Source organism: Acinonyx jubatus, chromosome D3 (genome assembly GCF_027475565.1).
Source record: "Acinonyx jubatus isolate Ajub_Pintada_27869175 chromosome D3, VMU_Ajub_asm_v1.0, whole genome shotgun sequence".
Classification (NCBI taxonomy): domain Eukaryota; kingdom Metazoa; phylum Chordata; class Mammalia; order Carnivora; family Felidae; genus Acinonyx; species Acinonyx jubatus.
This window is the reverse complement of record NC_069392.1, coordinates 91988703-92010253: the sequence shown is the minus strand read 5'-3', so window position 1 is coordinate 92010253 and position 21551 is coordinate 91988703. Positions and strand designations below refer to the sequence as shown.

The following is a 21551-nucleotide window of genomic DNA, read 5'->3' as shown; positions in this document are numbered from 1 at the left end:
CTGGGCTTAGATCCGAGGCTCATTGAAGCTTAGCGACTATAAATAACAACGATCCTTTACATTGTTAGTGCTTTGATACAAGCTTTAGAAAAACTCCTAAATGGCAGAAACTCCTGACTAGCAGCCACGGAATGGCCTAGAAGGGTAGGTTAGGTGGTCTGTTATCCTGTGCAGACTTCCAAGGCCTGACCAGATACCCGGAGCAACCCGACACGCAGTGTCCCCTGCCCTACAGGCGGCGGGGTAGGCATCGCACCAAGAACGAGCTTATAAAAAGGAGTTTTATTAAATGAAAGAGAAATCTGCTCGGTGGGTCAAATGCGAAATAGATATACAAAAACTTTACACCCGTGTCCCGGAGGAGGAAGGCCCCGTGCGCTGGCCCGGACCCGCCCCCGGCCCCGCCGCCCCGAGTCCTGCCCACCCGTCCCGCAAGAGGCTGCGAGGGGCGTGGCAACATCTTTGGCACACGGCCTCCCGGGACACTGTCCCTTAGAAAAGTAGACCTTCCGTAGTAAAACCTCTAAAAACACCTATTTCTGCAAAATTATGTGTTTCTGTAAGTGGAGCTCTGCAAATATACACGTCTTTCTGGAGAAAAGGAGACCCCATCCGAGGGCCCGCGCGGCCGGGAGCCATCAGGGGCCAGGGCAAGACGCGTGTGTGTGCTGAGCGCCCCGCAGGTCACATGAGGTCATTGAGCTCTGCCTCCAGTGCCGCGGCCATCTCGTCCGCCTCCGAGCTGCTGCCCTCCTCGTCCTCCCCGCTGGACTCCCCGCTGGACGCGCTGCCGGTGTCCTCCTCGGGCAGCTTCCGCTTGTGGCCCCTGCAAGACAGGCACATGCCGTGACACGCTCGCAGGGGCAGGCACACGCACACCGGGACACACACGCGCATCAGCACCCACGCACCTCGGGACGCACCCACGCAGTGCGGCGCTGTCCCGTGGGGGCATCGATGCAAAAGCGCTGTCACAGTTTCAGTGCGAGGAGGAGTTGGAGCTGGGGGTCAAAACCGTGCAGGGCCCGGGACACGCTCTGTCCGTTCCCATGCCGCCAGGCCCCCGCATCCAGAGGTGGCCTGGCAGCGATAGTCATGGAGTCACGGAGGAGGTGACAGAGCACCCGTAACCGTACGGCTCGTGGGGAGAGGAGTGCGGACCGGTGGGAGGCCTGGAGGGCGTGCCCCTGCTGTCCGTGTCCGCCCCCGCCCTCCCCCGGGGAGCCCTCGCAAATGCCTTCTCCCCAGAGCTCCAGACGCTGTCACCTCTGATTGGCCCCGAGGAGAACCAGACGGGAGCAAATGTGCAAAGCACGACTGGAGAGGCTGGGTCGGCCGTGGGAACTACTAATGCCATTCTGCGGACACGAAAGCCAAGGCACATCCCAGGGGACCAAATAGAACCGTCACCCGGTCCAGCCTGAAAACTCCACTTTCCTTAGGCGGCTTAAGAGGAATTACCCTGATGACCAATGACGCCACGACGGTGGTGGCTGCCTCCGTCCTTGGGACAGAGTTGGCGGACTCGGACCAGACTGTGCCCGCGAGATTTCCGCAGCACGGGGCCCGCGGCGAGCACAGCACTCCCCCAGGAGGTGCCCGCTGGCCCCGAGCAGTGTCCCCAAGCCGAGGAAAACTGGCCTGACCACGCGCCCGCCCTGGGTCTCCCCTCACACAGGGGCACCTGAGCCTCACGGGTCAGCCCCCCCGTCTCTTGCGCTGTGACGGTGGGGACACAGGCAGGCCCTGAAGATTTTCTGGCACGCGCACACACGCGCACACACACACACACACACACACACACACACGGCAACCACACACACGCGTGTATATACCGAGGCACATGCAGCACACATACAACGTAAAGAACCACACGCGTACAGGAAATCGGAGACCACGGTGCTGGTGGAAGGAAAGGCGTACAATTTATTTAAGAGAAATACCGCCAGCAAAACCAGATGGAACCAACAAAAGACACGTTGCTGATTGGTCACCGTCCCGCCTAAGAGGAGGATGTGCCTGCGGCAGACAAGGTGCCAGGAGCCTGCCGGGAGGCCGGCAAGGACACCCAGAAAGAGCAGCCCCCTGGGCTGTCCCTCGCGCCCCAGGCTCTACCGCGTGTGTGACCGCCAGGGCGGCAGTGCCCTCGCCCGACCCACCAGAGCACTTTGTCAGTGCCACACGTTCAGTCCAAAGTTTAAACGACTATTATTTTCCCATCGGCTGAATATTTTCTAAGGAAACAAACGTTTACGCTGCTACGGAAAACAAGCTGGGCTCAACACTGAAGCGCAAGGTGGGTTTCTCTTATCAGCACCTGACCATTAAGATCTAAGGTTGCTCCCTTAGGAGATCTCTGGAAAACATACAAGCAAAAGCGGTGTAAAGGGTTTCTGAGCACAGGGATGCTTCAGGGAAATTACCCTGAACATTAGGCCGTAGGCTTCCTTTGCCCTTGGCCTCCTGGAGGGCGGCGTGGCCTCAAGGCTCTTGGCCCGCTGCAGTTCGTGGGACACGCGTGCGTGGCTGCTGTTTTCCGCTCCGGGCTGTTACGGTGTTGGCGGAGCGTGGGACGCCCGGCAGCACCAGGATGCACTCGGGCACAGGAGCCACAAGGTGCCCTTCCCGGGTGCGATGCCGGGCGCGTGGTGGGCCCGCGGCCACGCCTGCTGAGGGGGTCCCGCCCGCGGACCTCATGCCCGGCTCCCATTCGCACAGAAGAAGGGGCTGTTTGGGGGCCCCATGTGCAGCGGCTCACGCCCCCCAGCTCTCTCTGGGGGCGAATGGTGTGGACCACCTCCTGCCCCATTTTACGAGCTGCTTTGTTGGAGCGTTCAGTCCTGAGAGCTCTTTACGTAGCGCGGACGGCAACTATTTCTCAGGTGTGTGCCGCACAGATTTGTGCTTCTCACACTCCGAATGGTGAGGTCTTTGGACTATCAGTACAAAACTGACCACGTAACCCGAGGTCACAAATACTTAGGTTTTCTTCGCAATCTGTTGTGAGTCGGCCTCTGAGTTCGTTTCTGAGGCAGGGTTGAGATGAACTCTGCATCTGGACACCTGTGGCAGCACCATTTAGTCAAAAGAAAACTTGAAGAAACGTGGACAGAAATACGTATGTATATACACGCCTATGTTCAGGGAAACCTGCAGTTTGAAAGAAGACAAGAAACCCCCTAAAAGATGTAGAGATGAGAAAGTCTTCATTTGGGCGGAACAGGCCACAAGCAGAGCCACACACACGAGGTCAGGAAAAGATCTGCGAGACGAGGCCACGTGTGACCTAAGACCTATGAAACAACCCGCTTTCAAACTGGTAACACAGGAAGTAACCTAATGGAGAGAAACGCTCCCAAATCAGAACACAACTGACCCAATAAACTCAAAATGGACAGAAGCTCTGAGACAGACACCAGGGACTGTAACTGAGGTGATCGGTGGGCCTGCTCAGGCTGGAAAAGTGAACACGAGAGGCCGGAGCCCCGAGGAGCAGGGACGGCGTCCGTGGCTGCAGCACGGGGGCTGTGTGGCCGGCGCCGGGCGTCCATCTGTAGGGCCAGAAGCTCTGGTTGGGCCCAAACCAGGGCAGACATGAGCCTGAGGAGACAGGTAGCTCAGCAAAGGGTTAATTTTGGATTTGTAAGATGTCCTGAAACAAAAGCTATTTTAAGCACAATTACTCTGAAGCCTCTGGAATGACTGTCCTTTTGCTGAGTGGTGACAAAAACAGAGACGCGTTTAGAAATGACACGTAGGCGTAGATGAAACAGACCACCGCCCGTAAAAATGTCAGGTGGCCATCTAATTCCCATAAAAAGGGGTATCCATTGTCCATCCTACTGTGAACACCACCGACAGAAATAATGTCCATGAGCCCTGCCTGGGGAAAAGAGTGGGTGGGCCCCGAGGCATCACAGGGATGCACCAGGCGGTCACGATGCGTGTGTGGCCCGCGCTCCCCAGGCCCCCAGACCTACAGCATAGGAACACCCGTCCGGGCTGCTGGTGAACGGTGGAGGTTTATCCAAAGCAGCAGTGATTCTGAGCGCACTTACTTAAGGAAACTCAGAAGAGTGCTGGCTGTGCCCCATCCCCCGGGCACCCAGCTGGGCCCCAGGCCTGCAGTGTGAGAGGAGGGGTGGGGGGTGAAGTCTGTGTCCCACCAGGGTGCGCTCACCAGTGGCAGCTCCCCCGGCACGATGACGCGTCACCCAACCTAACCGTGAGCACTGTCAGAGCAGCTCTGTGGCCCGCGCTGCAAGGTTTCCCAAGCAACGAGTGTGAGGCATCTCCCGTGCCTCCTGATGCAAATGGTCTGCTCTTGGCCCAGAGCTGGGCCTGCATCCAAGTTCCCTTTTGTCCCTTTGACAGCTTGACGCAAAAAGCAAAAACAGAGAGGAGACAGCTGCTGCCCGCGGGGACAAAGGCCCCCAGGCCCAGGAAACAGCTGGACGCCCCCCCCCCCCCCCCAGAGGGGGGACCGGGAACCGTGGAGAAGCTCCCGTGGAGAAGCTCGGCTCCGCAGGCAGAGGCAGGGAGCACCTGCAGGCAGGGCCTGAGGGGAGAGGAGGACCAGGGCAGGACAGGAGTTAGTCGTCAGAACAGCCACCTTACAACAACGATATTGTGTGATAACATCTTTTGTGGAAACGTCTGACCTGCACTTGGAGAGCGTCTGGGACAGAAGCGGCCCACACCTGGACAAGCTCACTGCGGCAACGTCCTCGTGCTCAGACACCTCCCGATGACGCGGAGTGCTGGCATGGGGTGACACGAGCCCTCTTTTCCACCAAATCCGTGAGGTGGGTGTTGTCGCCCCCATCGGTGGCCGAGGAGACCGCACAGCCACATTCCTGCGGGGCTGGACCACACACGGACCCACGCAGGTGCCAGGTACGTCAGAGACACGGTGCACCCGTCCTACAGATCAAGGACTCTCCCGCAACAGGGTCCTCTTGCAGGGAATTAACAGAGGGAGCGAGAGAACACAGATGAGCCCCACTCGGGTGGTCATGCGGGGCGTTCCCACGGAGCCCAGTGCGTGGCTCAAGACCAGGGAAAGACGGTCAGTGCCCAGGTGGCAGTGCGGTGTGCTAAGGCTGGTCTCACCCTTCCTGTGACAAAGCAGAACATGAGACGGACTGAGAAGAGAGAAAACCCTTACTCCTGGTTAAGTAACATTCGGAGAATAAATTTTTATACACGATTAAATTTTAGTAATTAAAAATCATCTCAGGCCTGCAGGTCACGGCTAACAAACGCCTGTGAACGATCAAAGCTTCGTCTCCCCTCAGCACAGCACACGTTTATGTTGTTTTTACAGCCACGTGTGCGGTTCCGGAGAAACACGGACAGATTTAACGTGGAGAAAACTGAGAGCTGGAAACCCTCTCATGTTCAGGGTGGAAAAAACCCTCCCACGCTCAAGGCGGGAAACAGCACGAACAGGAACAAACTTCCTCCCGGACGCTGCAGCTTCCGAGCACACACTTCCACTGGCGCCCCAAGTGCGCCGAGTTACGGACATGGATGTCTCAGGGACCAAGGCAAACACACGCCGGCATCTGACCAAGGAGGACCCCCAAACAGCGCCAACAGGGCATGTACTTTTCAGCTCACCGGTTAAACCCGCTTGGTTTCCCGGCAGAAAAAAGCCACAGGGCTGTATGCGGCGAGGTCACCGTCTCGACTAACAAGCCCTTCTCCTGTGTGTGCGGGTGCGGGACAGCCCGGTCTGCATCCTGCGGAACGGTGACGCGCAAGGCGGACCGAACACGTGCACGGCGCGAAGCAAGCGTGGGCACCAGTGGGCACAGTGGGCGCCTGCTCACCTATGAGGACGGATGCCAGCAGCGGCCGGCACCTCAGGCACAACTGCAGGGAACCGGCTCCTCGCCGTGAGTGGGGACACAGGCAACCAGGTCACCTGACCCACGGGCTCGGCCCTTGCCCGGGCCACGGGGGGGGGCAGCCAACCCCAAACGCGTGCTTCGTGCCGTCACAGCGGCGGTGGCCCCCCAGGGTGCTGGCTCCACCCGGCCCGGCAGCAGGACTCACCTATCCTGGGCAGGACGGGTGTCTCGCTCAGGGAAGCCAGGCTTAGCGAGTGCGAGTGAGTACCTAACCCGGAGTAACCTGGTTGCCCGGCAACCAGGCTTATCGAGTAGATGACAGGAGTGGCGGCTGGGGCATGAAGCATGTCCTCAGTGAGTCCTGGACACGGATGAGCACAAGAAGCCCTGCTCTGTGCGACCAGGACACGGAAGGGCCCGGAACAAAATCGAGGCCTCTCACTCTGACAGACGGGCAAGGTTAAAAAACAGCATACTTGATTCGGTGGTCTTGCCACAATCCTGCATGGAGCACGCTCCCCAAACGTGGGTGAACAAGAGGTGGGCTTGGGGCTCCGGGCGCCCCAGCCTGACGGGCGGCAAGAAGGCTGTGCTGCTTTCCGGACGGACAGGCAGGCTCCTGTCACCGAACGCCCGTCCGAGGTGAATTTCCACAAGCGTCTCGAGACCTACGGGAGCCCCCGCTTTCCGACAAGCGCCCTCGTGGGACGGCCCACGCAGGCAGCGGCTTCAGCACGCGTGCCTTCAGGGACCCGTGGTCGGCAGTCAACACGCAGGTGTCAGGGCGGGGGAGGGACGGTCCCCAAAGCACAAGCGTTTGGATCCCCTTCGCTGTGACTGGTTCTGGAAAGCCTGACGACTGACGCGAAGTTACACGTAATGAGACGACTTCTGACACCTCGCAGGGAAGGGCAGGACGGCCGCCGGTGCCCCTCTTCGTCACCTCCCCGTCCACGTCCTCACGTCCTCGTGCAGCCTCACGGGCACCTCTGTCGGCAGACGGGTGGGCTCACGGGCGCTCACTGTGACCCCACACTGTGCAGGGCCCTGAGGAAGGAGTCCTCCCCGTGACCGGCAAGCGGGTCACCATCTGTTCTCGGGTCACAGGTCACACAACCCACTCGTGCTGGTTACGTGCACGTTCACCCCGGCCCTCGTGCACTTCTGATCCTGCTCCTTCCTTCCTGCCTCCTCCGCACGAAACCAGCACACCCCATGTGACGCCCCAGGACGGGGGCCGTCCCCTCGGACTTCCTTCCCCGCCAGGACCCCGCGTCACGCCCTCACAACCGACGGCGGTTTCCCTGGTCGCGCACCGGTGCGGGCTCGCCGCCCAGCTCAGAACCCGTGCTCCCTTCCTGCACTACTCCTGTCACGCACGGTCCACCCACGCGTGCCGCACACGGCCACGGTCGCTACCTTCCGTCCCTTTGCGTCCTGCGGAGCGGCTGAGGGGAGAGGCTCACAGCACGTCCCGCTGGCCCGCCGCCCGCTCGCCGCGTCTCCCGAAGCCTCTCGCTCCCACGGCCTCAGCGTGGGCGCCGGCAAGCATCCCGCTTCTCCACGCCACGGGCCCGACGGTTGCGTCCACGCCGCCTCACGCAACTGCTTTCTCTCTCCACTCGGTGAAGAAAGGAGAGAACTCGGAATTCTTCCTGCCTGCCGATCGCCCGCTCACCCCCACGGGGCTCGCTGCTGTCCGCGTGGATGTGGGTTCTCAGCTCTGTCCGGGTCATCGGCTCCGTGACCGAGGAGCTCCCTTTGGGGTTTCCCGCGAGGGCAGCGAGTTCCCTCAGTTCTCGGCCGGGACGTCTTCTCCTTGGCTGACGGCCTTCTCTCTGGCCTCCTCTCCCGTGTGGCAGCGTGCCGCCCCGGGGCCTGGGGCCTGGGGCCTGGGGCCTGGGGCCTGGGCGGCGTCTGATGAGAAGCGGCTGCCGGCACGGCCCGCGGCGCCCTCGTCTGCCTTGCGCGCTTCCACCGAGATGCGTCTGGGTGTGGCTCTCTGTGCTGAGCCTGCTTGGGGTCCGTCAAGATTTCGGGAAGTGTTAGAACGTCTTCTCTCCGATCTGGGAGGTTTTCTGCCCCTGCCCCTCCCCTCCGCGCTCCGACGGCTCCCACTGTGGGAAGGTCGGTGCACTAACCGGGGACCCACGTCTCTGAGCGCGCATTCCCTGCTCGTTCTCTCTTCCGTGGTTCGGACGGACCCCCAGAGCACATTTTCTTCCTCGCTGCCCTTCTCAGCGCTGTTCGTGTACTAGCTCTCGTCCTCCCGCACGGCTCCTCCGGCCCGGAGCGCGCCTGGGGTGGCCGTCGGGAGTCGCTCTGTGAGCTCGGACGTCGGGCCGCGCTCCTGGGCGTCTTCCCTTGAGTGGAAGCGGTCGGGTCCCGCCTCTCTGGCCAGGGCAGCTGCTGCGGCCTGGTGACCGGCGAGCTCATTTTCCTCCGTCTGAGGCCCAGGGCACAGCCCGTTAGAAGAGAAAAGCACGTTAAAATGAAGCCATGGCGACACCAACATTCACCTGTCGTGTTGGCCGTTAGCTGCCACCAAACACTGTGCCACAGCAAATGAGCGTCATCACCTGCTCTCATGGAAAACCATTCGGCCTTCCACGGAGGCACGAGGCCACCAAGTGCCGGCCTAGAAACACACGTGAGGAGCACACCCACACACCAGCACGACCAGCACACGTGGTGTTCACTCCAGCTTCGTGTGAAACAGGAGACAAAACCACGTACGAGACACAGGGGAGGTGGCTCCTAGAGCAAGGTCAGGGGGCAGGGCCATGACCCGACTGCAGGGAACACAGGGGGTGCACATCCTATATTACACCCCAGGTGCCAGAGCCACCGCTGGCCACACGGGGGAGATGCCCCACTAGCTTCCACAGGACAGGACGTCCTCGGGTCAGCAACGCCCCAGACTTCTGTCCCGACCACACGCCTGCCCGGAGCTGAAGGGGACCCCGCCCGGGTCCACCGACACCACAAGCACCTTTCATGTGTGCCAGTGCCCCAGAGCATTTTAGTGCCGTCTGTCCCGACGCTGCAGCGAGACTGGGGGAACCTTCTGGAAGGACGAGACCTGCACAGACTGTGGGAGAGCCCCCCCAGCTGTCTGTACGTCTGCAGCGCAGGCTGGAAAGGGGGAGAGAGCCAGCGGGACTGGGCGGTGTGAGCCTGGGACGTGTGTCAGCGATTAGCCGTCAGCCGTGGATTTCTGTAACGTGAGAGTTACCAACCACGTTATGCTATGTTCTTTGGCTGTTAACGAATTAATAATTGGTTTGGCAGAAATACTGTCCTTTTCGCGTGTCTGCTAACTGTAGAAGCGATGGAAGTAGAGTCTTACATCGAGTTCTAAGTCGCCTCTGCCGAATGCGAGCACAGAGCGCCGCAGAGGGTCCCAGTGCGAGACCTGGGCCACCGTGTCTGTGCCAGCCACTTCACCAAGTGGTGGGGACAATGATGCATCTGTACGGTGTCGCAAACAATTTGAAGGTAACTCATTTGAGCAAATGCTTTTCAAACATATACTTGACTTTTTCATCTTAGAGACTGACCTCAAGCAGCGAGCGTACCCCACAAGCACTGTGAATAAAACGGCATCCGATGTCGCTGATCTGAAAAAACAATGAATCATTTCTTGGTAGACAAGTAAAAATTACCACCCTTCTCCTTCCAGTAAAACTGGCTTTCAGGTTCAAGGGACAAGAAGATCCATGGAGCCACTTGGCCTCGTGGAACCAGCAGGAGGCGATGCCGAGCAGACCTTCCCGTGGGAGCCAGACCTGCATCACTGTCATCGCACGCGGGGAAATCATGAAACAAAGGCCTCCCACGTGCAAAACACAACACAAAAAACCCCAAAACATTTTAACTTCAAATAAAAATGCCATCATGTAAGAACTTAAACTTCACTCCACCTCTAGTACCATTAAACGAGAGTAAAATACAGCCAGAAAACCACACTCGCCAACTTCCCTGGCAAAGAAAGAAACGAGGCCCTCACGCCCAAGTCCCCCGCGGCAGCTGATTGGGACCCGCCGTGCGCCCCGTCCGTCCGACCCCAGTGAAGGGTCAGAGCCGTGAGGCACGTCTGGAAACACCGCAGCTTTTCCGACAGCCACACGTCCGAGTTCCAAAGCGTCAGGGACAGGCCGGGGGGGGGGGGGGGGGGGCCGGCCGGCCGGCCGAAGGCTCTCTGGGGAGGAGGCTCTCTGGGGAGGAGGCTCTCTGGGGAGGGGCGGCTGCTGTTTGGGTGGCAGGTGGAAGAAGGCGCTGTGGGAAGTGAGAGACTCTGACTTACTCCCCAGCTCTCCGGAGGCTTAGGGGCCGGGCTCCCAGGACGCCTGGCGCCCACTGGGGGGCTCAGCCTGCAGCACCCACCACCACACACCTGAGGACCTCAAGCTCCGGTGGCCATGTCGGCACCTCCTGCGTGGACGCTGTCCACAGGACGGGCCGGACGCCGGGCTTCCTCTGCCTGCACAGGGCTGACCGCCGAGACACAGGACACCCAGCCCCTTGGGACCAGAACCGCGCTGCTCCGCGGTCCCGTCCAGACGGCCAGCACCCAAACCACATCAAAGCAAAGGCTCTTTCCAGCAAGCCCTGGTGCCTCTTGCTTCTGGGCACACCGGACGGGCACTCTCGGCCTGCCCAGCGCCTGCGTCCACTGCCCCACGAGCACAGGCTCCTTCCTGCGGGCTCCGGCCAGGCCTTTCTGGGTCTTTGTGAAAACTGCTCGGAATGTATTTCCTACGTGACAGAGAAAACAAGCTCAACCAGAGCGCGCTCCCCATCCCCGAGAAGCCATCACCACCCTTGGCATCAGCCGGCACCACCACAGAGGTCCTCAGAGTGGGCGGGAGGTCGGCTCCTCGGAAACCCCAGCGGGACCTCTGTCTGCATGGAGAAGGCGACAGACACAGCTCAGCACAAGCATCGTGCTTCTCATCAAAGTTGCATCCTAAGACGACCGGACAGCACTTCAACGTGGCTGGAAGTCTGCCGTGGGACCAGCAGGGTGGCCCCGTAGCACAGCTGCGGACGCACGGACCTTCTCCGAATAAAATTCCGACACACGGACAACGCATCTCTACGTCCCCTCCGTGTGCTGCCAGAATTTCTGGCCCGATCCTGTCTTCTAAGTGGACTGGCTCCAGTACACCAAACTCTCTTCAAAAGCACTTACTCACCTACAGAACGTCTTCGGGTCAGACCAGGTGGCTTATAAAGAAAAGAGCCCCCACACAAGCAAGGGAGGGGGGCTGTTATGTGCAGCTACGTGCACAGGCTGTGCCGGCCAACGCCCCCATTTCAAAGGGGAAAATGAAGACACGGGGAGGTCCAAGGACTCGCCCACGGTCGCATGGCTCACAGGAGGCTCCAGACGTGGTTCTGAAACCTGATACCGGGGACGCGTGTCTACTCGCTTCTCATGACGGCAGGGTCAGGCCCTGCGAGGAGCCCCCGGCCTGGCACGAGCAGCCGTCTGCTCGCACAGGTGGTGCCCAACACTCCTGAACACGAGGGGCAGGACGGAGATGCCCGTCAGCAGGGGAGAGACGCTCGCGCAGCACCAGGTGCCCCACCAATGCCACACGCAGACAGACCCGGAGCAAAGCCGTCTGGACTCTGAGGGACACGACTCCCTCCCCGGGCTACGGAGCGCCCGCCCCGCGGTCAAGCAAGTGTGGACAGAGCGAGGAAGGCATCTCCTGATGTGCCAAATTCATTTGCCTCCCACGCACCCTGGTCCACGAAGCTCCTGGAAGATGCATCTAGTCCACCAAAGTAAGAGAGCAAAGAAACAAGATGTTGGAGCTGGGGAACGGTGAAGGCGTCTCCGGAAGCGGAGACGACAGTCCCCAGCAGGCAGTAGGGCCCGAAGGGGAGGCTCGGGACACTCGGGACAGCGGTTCTGGCTCCGGGCAGACCGAATTGAGCCGCGGTGGGGAGAATACTTAGAAAAAGGCAAAAAGGACGGAAACTGAGCCAAGAGAACATGATGTGATGATCAAATCCAAGCGAGACAGAAAGATGCTTCAGAAAAGACGTAGAATCCTGGCGCGCTGTTTGGTCCGGGACAAGATGCAGTCACGTGGACACTGAGCCACCACCAGCAGGCACGGTCAGGTCACCCGCGCCATAACACAGCTGGGCACGTGAAAAATCACCAACTGCATCAAAACGTGCTGGCCATGGCGTCGTCCTGCCCTCCGCGGCGGGGCTGCCCGGGTCAGGCAGGCGGACGTCTTACCACTTACACTTACACGGGGGAAAGACTCAGATCTCCGTGAGTAGCAACTGAAACAATAAAGACTGTGATAAAAATTCGCGTCACCGTGAACATAACATTCTGAAATGCTAAAGCCTGAAGAATCTGTCACGTTACTGCATCGCGCCTGCAGACCTCGCCTGGGCCGGCCCTCACCTGCCCCCTCACCGGGCCCTCACCCGCACCGCCTCACCTGGGCCCCCGGCTGTCTGCTGTGCTCCTCTCGCTGGATGCTGTGGCCTCGAGCGTGGCCCGGGGCTCCCGGGGCAGTGGCCGCTCCTGCGGCCCCTCCTCCTCCGGCCTCCTCTTCTCGCTGTCGCTGTCATCACTGCCCTCTCCTAGGATGTCATCCACCTGGCAAAGGGGGAGAGTCAGGGCACACACCCGACGCCTATGACCCGACCCCCACGGCAGGGCGGCGCGGCCCCATCTGGTCCCGACCATGTGCGCTCGCCTTGGGCATAGCTGCGAGTCTAGGTGCGTGCCAGGCCGAGTCCGAGATGGGTGACGGCCCGGACCTTTGCAGGTGGCACGTGAGGTGGGCCAAGAAAGCAGAAAAGGCCCAGGCCGTCCTTCTAGCGGGGGGGGGGGGGGGGGCCCTCCTGGGATCCCAGGACCCCAAGTGTGACCCTGGGGCAGGACATGCGGACAGCCCGACAGTCACTTCTCAGCGGCAAGACTCTAACAGGATTCTCTCTCCAGTGCGCTGACGAACGCTGTGGTGAAGAATCGAAGCTTTCTGTTAAAATGCTCATGATCAGGAAGCCGCACTCGACTGCGTTCCAGGAGGCACTCTGGAGTCTGGGGAGGGGGATGGCGGCCGCTGCCAGTGGGGCCCAGCTGTGTCCCCAGAGGCTCAACAGAGGGTGCCCGTCCCCCTGCCTGCTCCAGGGTGCTTCTTTTCTCCCACAGACCTCACATTTAACCTTCACGGACGTGCCACGTGAGGGTGACGGGAACTAACGGCCATGGCCCAGGGTCAGCGCTCCCTGCTCCCCTGCAGCCTGGGGGAGGTCGGCTGCCCAGCAACCCGAGTGCCGGGCCCCCAGGGACGCCCACCGAGGGGATGGAAGTTGCCTCCTAACAGCCGTCGAATGGCGGAAGGAGCAGTGACGCCACATTCGGGGGAGCCTGGAGACAGAAGATGGGGTTCTAGACTGGGTCCTGCTTTCCACCTGTCTGACCTTGGTCTCCGTGCCTTTCTCTCAGATCCACCACTCTTTCAGCAAAGACACCGGATGAGATAAAAATCAGGTGGACATGAGAGAAGAAGGGAAAGAAAAGGAGACAGCACACGGCCACTGCAGACACGTCACGCGTCGTGCCGATTCCTCTGGGTTTCCGAGCACCCGCCTCCAATTCCGCTCTTGGAACACTGTTTTCTCAGAAAGCGATGCTTCACTGGTGCAGCTGATACTGTTCTTTTTCTTGGTTCTAAGTTAATATGTGATGGAGAAATTGTACGGCCCCCCGTCAGGTGGGCTGGGGGTCGCACAGCCCACGGGCAGCACAGCCAGCCTTTCACAGACCCATTCGCGGTCACAGCAGCCGAGCCCGGCAGGCAGACATTTCTGGACTCCACTCCCAGGTTCCGAAGCTCTGAGGCAACGCCTCTGTGACGTCCTGAACACCCGGACGAACGCCTGAGAAGTGCCAGACTGTGTCAAGATGGTAACATCAACTTATTTAAAACAGCACAAAGTGGAGTTTGGAGACGACCATACTAACACTACGCGTCGCTCAGCCCTCAGTACCATGACTCAGAGCTGAAGATGTCCCCCCCCCCCCCCAAAATACCTGAGTAACAGAGTCTACGTGTAGAAACTTTACTCAGAAAAAGCAGTGATATCAAAAATCCTGTAAGCCAACACAGTAACGTTTTTATGACCTTGAACTGGATCAGTATTTAACAAGTTTATCTGATCTTTGGTATGTTTTGTTGGTTTTTATTTTCATTCATCTGAAAGTATTTTTTTTAAGTTTGCTTATTTATATTGAGAGAGAAAGCAAGAGAGTTCCAGTGCGTGCGCAGGGGAAGGACAGAGAGGTACGGAGAGAGAGAATCCCAAGCAGGCTCCGTGCTGTCAGCACAGAGCCCAACGTGGGGCTCGAAACCATGAACCGTGAGATCATGACCCGAGCTAAAATGGAGAGTCGGACGCTTACCTGACTGAGCCCCCAGGCGCCCCTTATCTGATCTTTAAAGCTGCTTAAAGTGGGTACAACAGGAGGAGATGCTTATTGGTCTCTGTCCCTGGTTCCTGACAGAGCCCCCAAGCCCCTTCAACCTGATGGCTGACAGCATCATCCTTTTTCCTAATGAGGCAACTGCAGGTGGGCTTCTGGATGGGGCTGGTCACCAGAGCCCAGCCAGAGCAGACGCCTGGGGCCTGCAGCCCCACACCCGTCCTCAGGGAGGGGAGGGGGCTGGAGACTGAGTTCATGACCCATCTCGCCTCCTCCACAAAGATCCCCAGAGTGCTGGGTGCGGGGAGCTCCTGGGTTGGCGAACGCACCCACGTCCCGGCAGGGTGGCCCGCTCCCAACTCCACGGGGACAGAAGCTCCTACGCTCAGGACCCGCTGGGACCTCACCCAGCGGGCTCTTCATCTGGCCGTTCCCCTGTGTCCTGTCACATCCTTTATGACACGGTAAGCCACTCAGCGTAAGCAAGAGTGTCCCTGACTTCCGGAGCTGCCCTAGCAAATGATGGAACCCCAATTCGCAGCTGGTCGGTCACAAGTATGGGGGACAACCCGGGACCTCCCCCTCGTGCCTGGCATCTGACGGGTGTGGGTGTGCGGGTCCAGGCAGTGTCGGAGCCACTCAGTGTGGCCCCCACACACCTGGGCAAGAGCAGAGGAGTGCTGTGCTTTCCTGGACGAGTCTCAACAGCTCAGCATGGGCCGGTGGGTAGGACAAGAGCCACTGGGTGTGAGGGCGCTGTTTCCCCAACGGCCAGCCCACCTGCCGCAGGAACCTGGCACTGGCCACAGCCAGGGGGAAAGCGGGGTCTGTGGGAACCCTGACGGTGCTCTCACGGCAGCTTTTAGACTCTGTGAACTTGGAACTACAGGGATGTAATGGCAACTTAAATGTTAAAATTTAAAAAATGCATTAATTCAGAAACACCAGGTTTTCAGCTTATTCCAGGAAAGAATATTCCTTTCCAAGGAAAGGCAGGTGGTGAGACGTATTTAACTCACGAAAACTTTGATTTTTCCCACCAACAACTGGGTGGCGCCCCGACCCACCTCCCGGCAAGGCCGGACAACTGCAGCCTCTCCTTACAAAAAGGGTCAAGGGCCTGCCCTCCTGCCCCCCGCCAGTCCCGTTCGGGGACGGGGCTGCTCACACCTCCCCTCCCAGGCAGCGGGCACCCCCACGGGGCCGTGAGCTGCTCTGCAAGGACCGCAAGGCCGCAGGGACACCGAGGGACAAAGCCTGTGACTGACAGAGGGAACGTTCCGACATGGAGCAGCTTCAACCCCAGACCGGCGATCCGTCGGTCACATACTCCCAAGGAGCTCACATGCAGGTCTCGGGTCTCGATCCAATACAGAAACAGTGTAGCAACAGCTAACTAAACAAAGCAACAGCTTCATCAACAGGTTATTCACTGCAACGTCCTTGGAGGTGACACACGGGGTTTGAGCTAAAGGAATTTAGCAGAAAGCACAGAGCTAATTCTAAGCAGCTACGTTCAGGTGTCACCGCTATATTCACTTGGCTGTGCGTACTCTGTATTGATGCACGAATCTATTAGAATCGTTAGTATTAAATTTTCCTCTGAAAACATTTCAGGCCTTTGACTCTGCATCATACCTTTTCAAGAGAAAGACAGGAACTTAAAAAATCAGGTATTTTAGGTCTGACCACCAAAGTACCATCACTGCCTCGGAGGCCGCGAAGTGACCCGTAAAGCGTCAGCAGTGCCGCTGACCGGAAAGAAGTCTCCTCGCTCCTCCAGCGCGGCGGACGGCCAACCAACGCGCGTGCCCGCTCTGCCAGGTGTTTGGAAGGTTCAGAAACATCCTGCACGGCCAAGCTAAAATTGTGGCTACATGTCAGAATCTGGTCGTACTCAAGTTATGCTTCAACTTGCTCTCCCTCGTTCTGTTTCACTCACATAGATGTATCTGCTTCAGAACAATGGACACCTTTCCAGGGCTTTCTCTCATAAAAAGGTAACTACGCACTTTTTGAAAACCAGTAATCTGCAACGAACTTACTTTATATATACTATTTAAAAGTTGGGAGAATACATATTTCAGAATCTTAAGAAAGACTTGAAAAACAAGCGTGTAAAGACAAACACCTCATATTGTGGTGAATTAACTACTGAATTCTCTCAAACCAAAGGCCCACACGGATCACATCAGCACCCTGGAAACTGTCCCCATCACTCACCCGAAGACGCAGGCCCACGAGGAGTTGAGGAGACCTAAGGCAGCTGAGGGGGACGGTGTGGGAGAACAGACGTCTGGAAAGGTGGGCGGCCCAGCCCACCAGGAGTGGGGACCCTGCAAAACAGGCATGGGTCCCGCACGAGCCTCTACCCCTCCTGCTCGCTCCGGGGCGGAACTCGCAGAGACAGGGACCCGACACCCCCGGACAATCCCCTGTGGGCCATGCGAAAGTGACCGTGTTGTATGCGCTGGCTGGGACTAGGGGTGGACAACCCTGCGTCCTGGTGACTCGGGATAGTCGCGAGTCGGATGGAGGGAGACGTGTGTGCAGAGACACGTATGAACGGGCTACTCTAAATGACCGGACGAGGTACCAGCCACACAGGCGCACATCTCTGCTCGGCTGCAAGTGCAAGCTTCCCAGTCACTCCAACAGGCGACCTTCTCTCTTAATGAAACTGAAATGGTGTTTAGACACATTAAGCTTTACTTTCCCGCAGGATGACACAGAGAAAAGGGGACAGAGGCAGCGCTGCCCAAGCCCACGTGCTCTGCCCCAGCCTGCCCAGGCCTGGACAAAGCCTGCCGTTCTCTGGGCTGTAGCGGCCCGGGAGCCGGGCACGCGGCCGCCGGCCACAGCTCCTTCTCCGTGGCCTCGGTGCGGCGTGCCTGTTCCCAGACTGACCTCATGGAGTGTACAGGACAGTCTGGGACACGAGAAATAAATCGGGATGTATGTCCACACTATCCTAGTATTAAAAAGCTACCTTCACGTTATTGTCTTCAACCTCAGGTGTTGTTTCTAAAGCTCAGTATTTGTTAATTATCTCAAGATCCCTGGGAAGCTCATGACATTAGTTACAGAGCTGCTGCTTCCTAGAACGCAACAGGACCCCACATTAAGGCACGAGGAATTCGCTCACAGTGGTTTTTTTGCTGAAAGACTTTGGGAAGCCTGCTTGCCCATGGAGATCCCTGAATCTCTTATCTGTGTTAGTGGGTCCGTGAGTACCTGCTCCAAATGGAAGCGTGTGAACAGAAAGGTCACTTGGCAAAAGTTACCGAGACGTCTCTGCCCCTGCCCCACCTCTGTGCCTGATCACGCTCAGCGGTGACCGTGAGGCTGCCCAGGCTGTGCACTCATAAGGCGAGCCTCGCCGCCCAAAGGGCTGCACACAGAGGAAAAGACCCAGGCTGTCGTGAAAACAAGCAGCTAAACCTCTGCAAGAACTTACCGCTAACAGAGCGCGCGCACAACACCCGGGATCAGACACCCCGGATCAGACCCACATGACTCGGCTCAACCACGCCCGGGACTGGCCTCGCGTGACTAGCCTCAAGTAACTCTCGGAGTAATCTCTGGCCAACAAAAACCAAATCCCACCACACGCCCTGCCCTCACGTCCCTGCCTGGGGCTTCCTCTCCAGACGCAGTCCGCGGGGCCCTTCTCAAACGCGGCCTTTCCCACGCAGCTTGCCGTGGCTCCGGGGAGAAGGGAGCCGGGAGCAGACACAGGTGTAACACGTGACTCTGCTTTCAGGAAATCCGACGACGGGCCAGCCAGTTTACAGCATCAGAAACCAGTAAATTTATGCCTTTCACCAAAGCCTGGAGGTTTTCGGGCACCGTTCCTCCAAGAGTCTTGTCTCGCGCCCGTCTCCTCCCCCTCTGTGGGACTCGGACGGCCCGCACGCACGCTGAGTGAAGCTCTGATGCCGACCAGATGTGCCCGCTGCTCTGACCACTGCCTCAGGTGGCAGCTGCAGCCCTGATCGTGGGCCCTTTCCTCCTCCTACCGGCACTGTCTCCTGCCAGTTTCGGGGACAAGTGTACAGACAGCGTATTTTCCAGTTCTGAATTTCCCACCGTCGTTCGTCGTTTTGCATTCGCTCCAAGGCTGCTCCCTTCTCCCCAGGGAGCTTGGCCACTGAGATGCCTTAAGGTGCTGGTCTCCAGAGCCCGACGTCCGGGCTGGCTTGTGTGGGTGCCTGCTGCTGCTCACTCAGACTGTGCCCCGGACGCTCCAATACTGCACCCCCTTACCGCCTCTGGGAACACACGCGTGCACTGTAGCAGGTTTAGCCTGATCAGAGTGGGTAAGACAGAAAGTTCCGCCTCAGCTTCCGTGGACGCTGTCTTTCCCAAGCCTCTCAGGGTGTGTTCCGTGTCTGTGCTCCTGGAGGTGAGCCTGGGGCCCGGGTCGGCTCCTGAACAGACTGGGGGGGCCCTTCTCTCAGAGCACCCTGAGCTGTTGCCCAATATGGTGTGGCTGGGGTGACCCATGGGGCTAAGAGGCAGGGAAGGGAGCCTCCATATGCTTTGGGCCACAGGCTCCTGTCCCCAGACCCTCTGTGTTTTGGGTGCCTACTCCAGAGTGGCAATACAGCTCCATGACAGGGGCTGACCCAGAGCAAAGCCTGGGGGAGAGACGTACATCCCTCCAAAATGAGGGCCAGAGCCGGGGACACAGGAGAAAAAAATGCTCAAAACCCCCACTAGCATCGCTTGGCCTTCCCTGCTGCATGGTGCTGACTTCCATGAACCAACTTCTTCCCTCCCTCTCTCTAAGGAATTCTGTTTTTTGTTTTTTTGTTTTTTTAAGTGAGCCCTAGGCCCAACGAGGGACTCGAACTCACGACCCTGAGATCAAGAGCCGCATGCTCTCCCGGCTGAGCTGGCTGGGCGCCCCTAGGGCCCTGCTGTTCCTGTTTGTGGACCTTAGCTGCAGACCTCACAAGGGGCCAGGGAGGCTGGGGTGGGAGGCAGGGGTTCACTCACCTGGGCCAGCACCGGGGCCAGTGCTGGTTTGTTCTTCCTCCCCACACAGTGTTCCCTGTGCTTCTCAGACGTGTGCTGGGGCATCACAGACTGGTCCTTTGATTACATATGGCGAACGCTTTGTTTACTTATCTGACCCTAAGCTAATTTTGTTTTAATAGAATACTGAACTTTTAACTTTCAAAATAAGTTGTTGTACATTTTAACTTGAAGGATGGAACTTTTCTACTTTGGAGCCACAGCCCACACATCCCACCATAAAAACTGCTCATCAGCCTCGGAACGGACAGTGAGACCTCCATTCTGCACTTCCCTTGTGTGTTTGCTTAAAATGAACACACATGTGGGGCTCCTGGGTGGCTCAGCTGGTTAAGCGTCCAACTTCGGCCCAAGTCATGATCTTACGGTTTGTGGGTTCAGGCCCCACGTCAGGCTCTGTGCCGACGGCTGGGAGCCGGCTTTGGATTCTTTGTTTCCCTCTCTCTCTCTGCCCCTCCCCCACTCATTCTCCGTCTCTCCCAAAAATAAATAAATGTTAAAAAACAAACAAACAAACACACACGTGACTAAAGCTCGCCTATGGAAACCCAAGGCTGTAATGCAGACTCCCGCAGGGCGCGACGCCCTGGGAGGACTTACAGGGAGAGCACAGAGCTCCATTAACCCTGTGGGTCCTGCTTTGGACAAAACACGAGTGCATTACTGACCAACCACGACCACAACTAAAACCGTGTCACAGCCACCTGCATGTGCCCCCAAAGCTGGGGTCCTGAGGAGCTTCTGGAATAAAGCTGCTTCATCTCAACATTTTGAAGCCAATGGACAAGGTGCCTATTTTATTCAGAATACGTACTTGCTGCCAGATGGGGCAGACCTGCCATCGGGGGTGGGAAGCCGCTCCTGATGCCCGAGTCCCACAACCGAGCGAAGCATCGAAGCAGGGGGGGAACGTGCTGGTGTGCGGCCTCGGGCTGAGGTCACCACCCGGCAGCGCCCCAGCATCGTGTGACTCCTCCGCCGATAAAATGGGTGAGACCGTTCACATGGATGGACACCAGGGTGCACGCATCTCGTGGACTCTCAGGGTCACGTGGCTCCCGGGGACACTCCAGTTAGCTTTGATGGGCCCCCCTTTAACGCCCCAGACACCAGCACGCCCATGCCCGAGGCCCCACTTCCTCTCAAGAAAAGGACCACTGTGTACAGGCAGGAAAGGTGTGAGCCCACCGCGCGTACTCATCAGAAACAAACCTACACGTTCCACAAAACCATGGCATCCGTACCAGAAAGTAAGGCTCGCCGTCTTATGCATGACACAGAATTGCTGCCACGGCATGAACACGTGGGCGGGCGCGCCCAGCACGTCAGTCTGAACCACAGCACACGGCGAGGTCACCGAGCTTTGGCAGAAAGCGCTGTGTAAACCACGATACACAAAGTATAACCATTCGGCGAGGACTTGACTGGAAACAGAAAGGGGCATGCTAGACATGCGTATACAGCAGTCCCTCCCTCATCCGTGCAGGTACAGTGCAAACCCCCCGTGGACGCCCGAACCCTACACGTGCATTTACGACGCGGCTCGTCCACAAGTCAGGCACAGGGAGAGGTTAACAGAAACTAACGGTAAGACATGACGAGTGTGGTGACGCTGTGAGAACAGCTGTCTGAACGCGGCGTGTCTCTCGTAGATTCCCCACCCTTCCTCCTCTCGTGGTCACGTGGGGGAGGTAAATGACAGGGGCGTGCGACGTGCCATCAGGCTGCCGCTGACTTTCTGATGCTGTGGCCGGAGTGCGGTGGGACCAAAACTACGGAAAGGGAGGCCGTGGCTGAGGGGCGCTGCTGTGGTTTTAGGACTGTCTGGAAACAGTAACCGGAAGATTCTGTCTCAGACCCTGGTTTGCAAGGGTGCTGGTCTGAAACGCCAGCATGATGTCTGGTGCGTGACAAGGACAAAAGCCCAGGGGCGGGCCCTGCAGGACCTAGAGCACTTTGTCACCGGTGAGCTGTGCCTCTTGGGTGACTTGAGCGGAGCTCCGGCAGGACAAAATGGGAGACAGAATGAAGGGGACCGGGGCTGCTGGGGGCTGGAGGTTGTGTCTGAGCGCCTTTGATGGACCCCCACCTTGGGACACCCTGGCTGCGGAGCACCTGTCCATGCTGATGACAGGCTGTCTGAAGAGCCCCCTCTAGTGGACTAAAAAAATACAACTACAGTGGCCTCT

General features: G+C 58.5%; 1 protein-coding gene across 6 annotated transcripts in view; it reads right to left on the bottom strand.

The window, feature by feature from the left end:
* Window positions 1–263: 263 nt before the first annotated feature.
* Window positions 264–21551, bottom strand: part of CTDP1 (CTD phosphatase subunit 1) — a 57116-nt gene continuing 35828 nt past the window's right edge. The window contains exons 12-13 of one of the 6 annotated variants that reach the window (XM_027069228.2): window positions 12329–12489; window positions 264–826 (exon numbers count right to left, since the gene is read on the bottom strand). In XM_027069228.2, coding sequence (XP_026925029.1) covers window positions 685–826; window positions 12329–12489 — 303 coding nt within the window. In that variant the 3' untranslated portion in view covers window positions 264–684. Of the gene's footprint in view, window positions 827–1028; window positions 3151–4832; window positions 5118–12328; window positions 12490–21551 lie in introns of those variants that run through there. The other 5 variants (XM_053206088.1, XM_053206087.1, XM_053206089.1 and 2 more) reach the window with 5 other exon arrangements.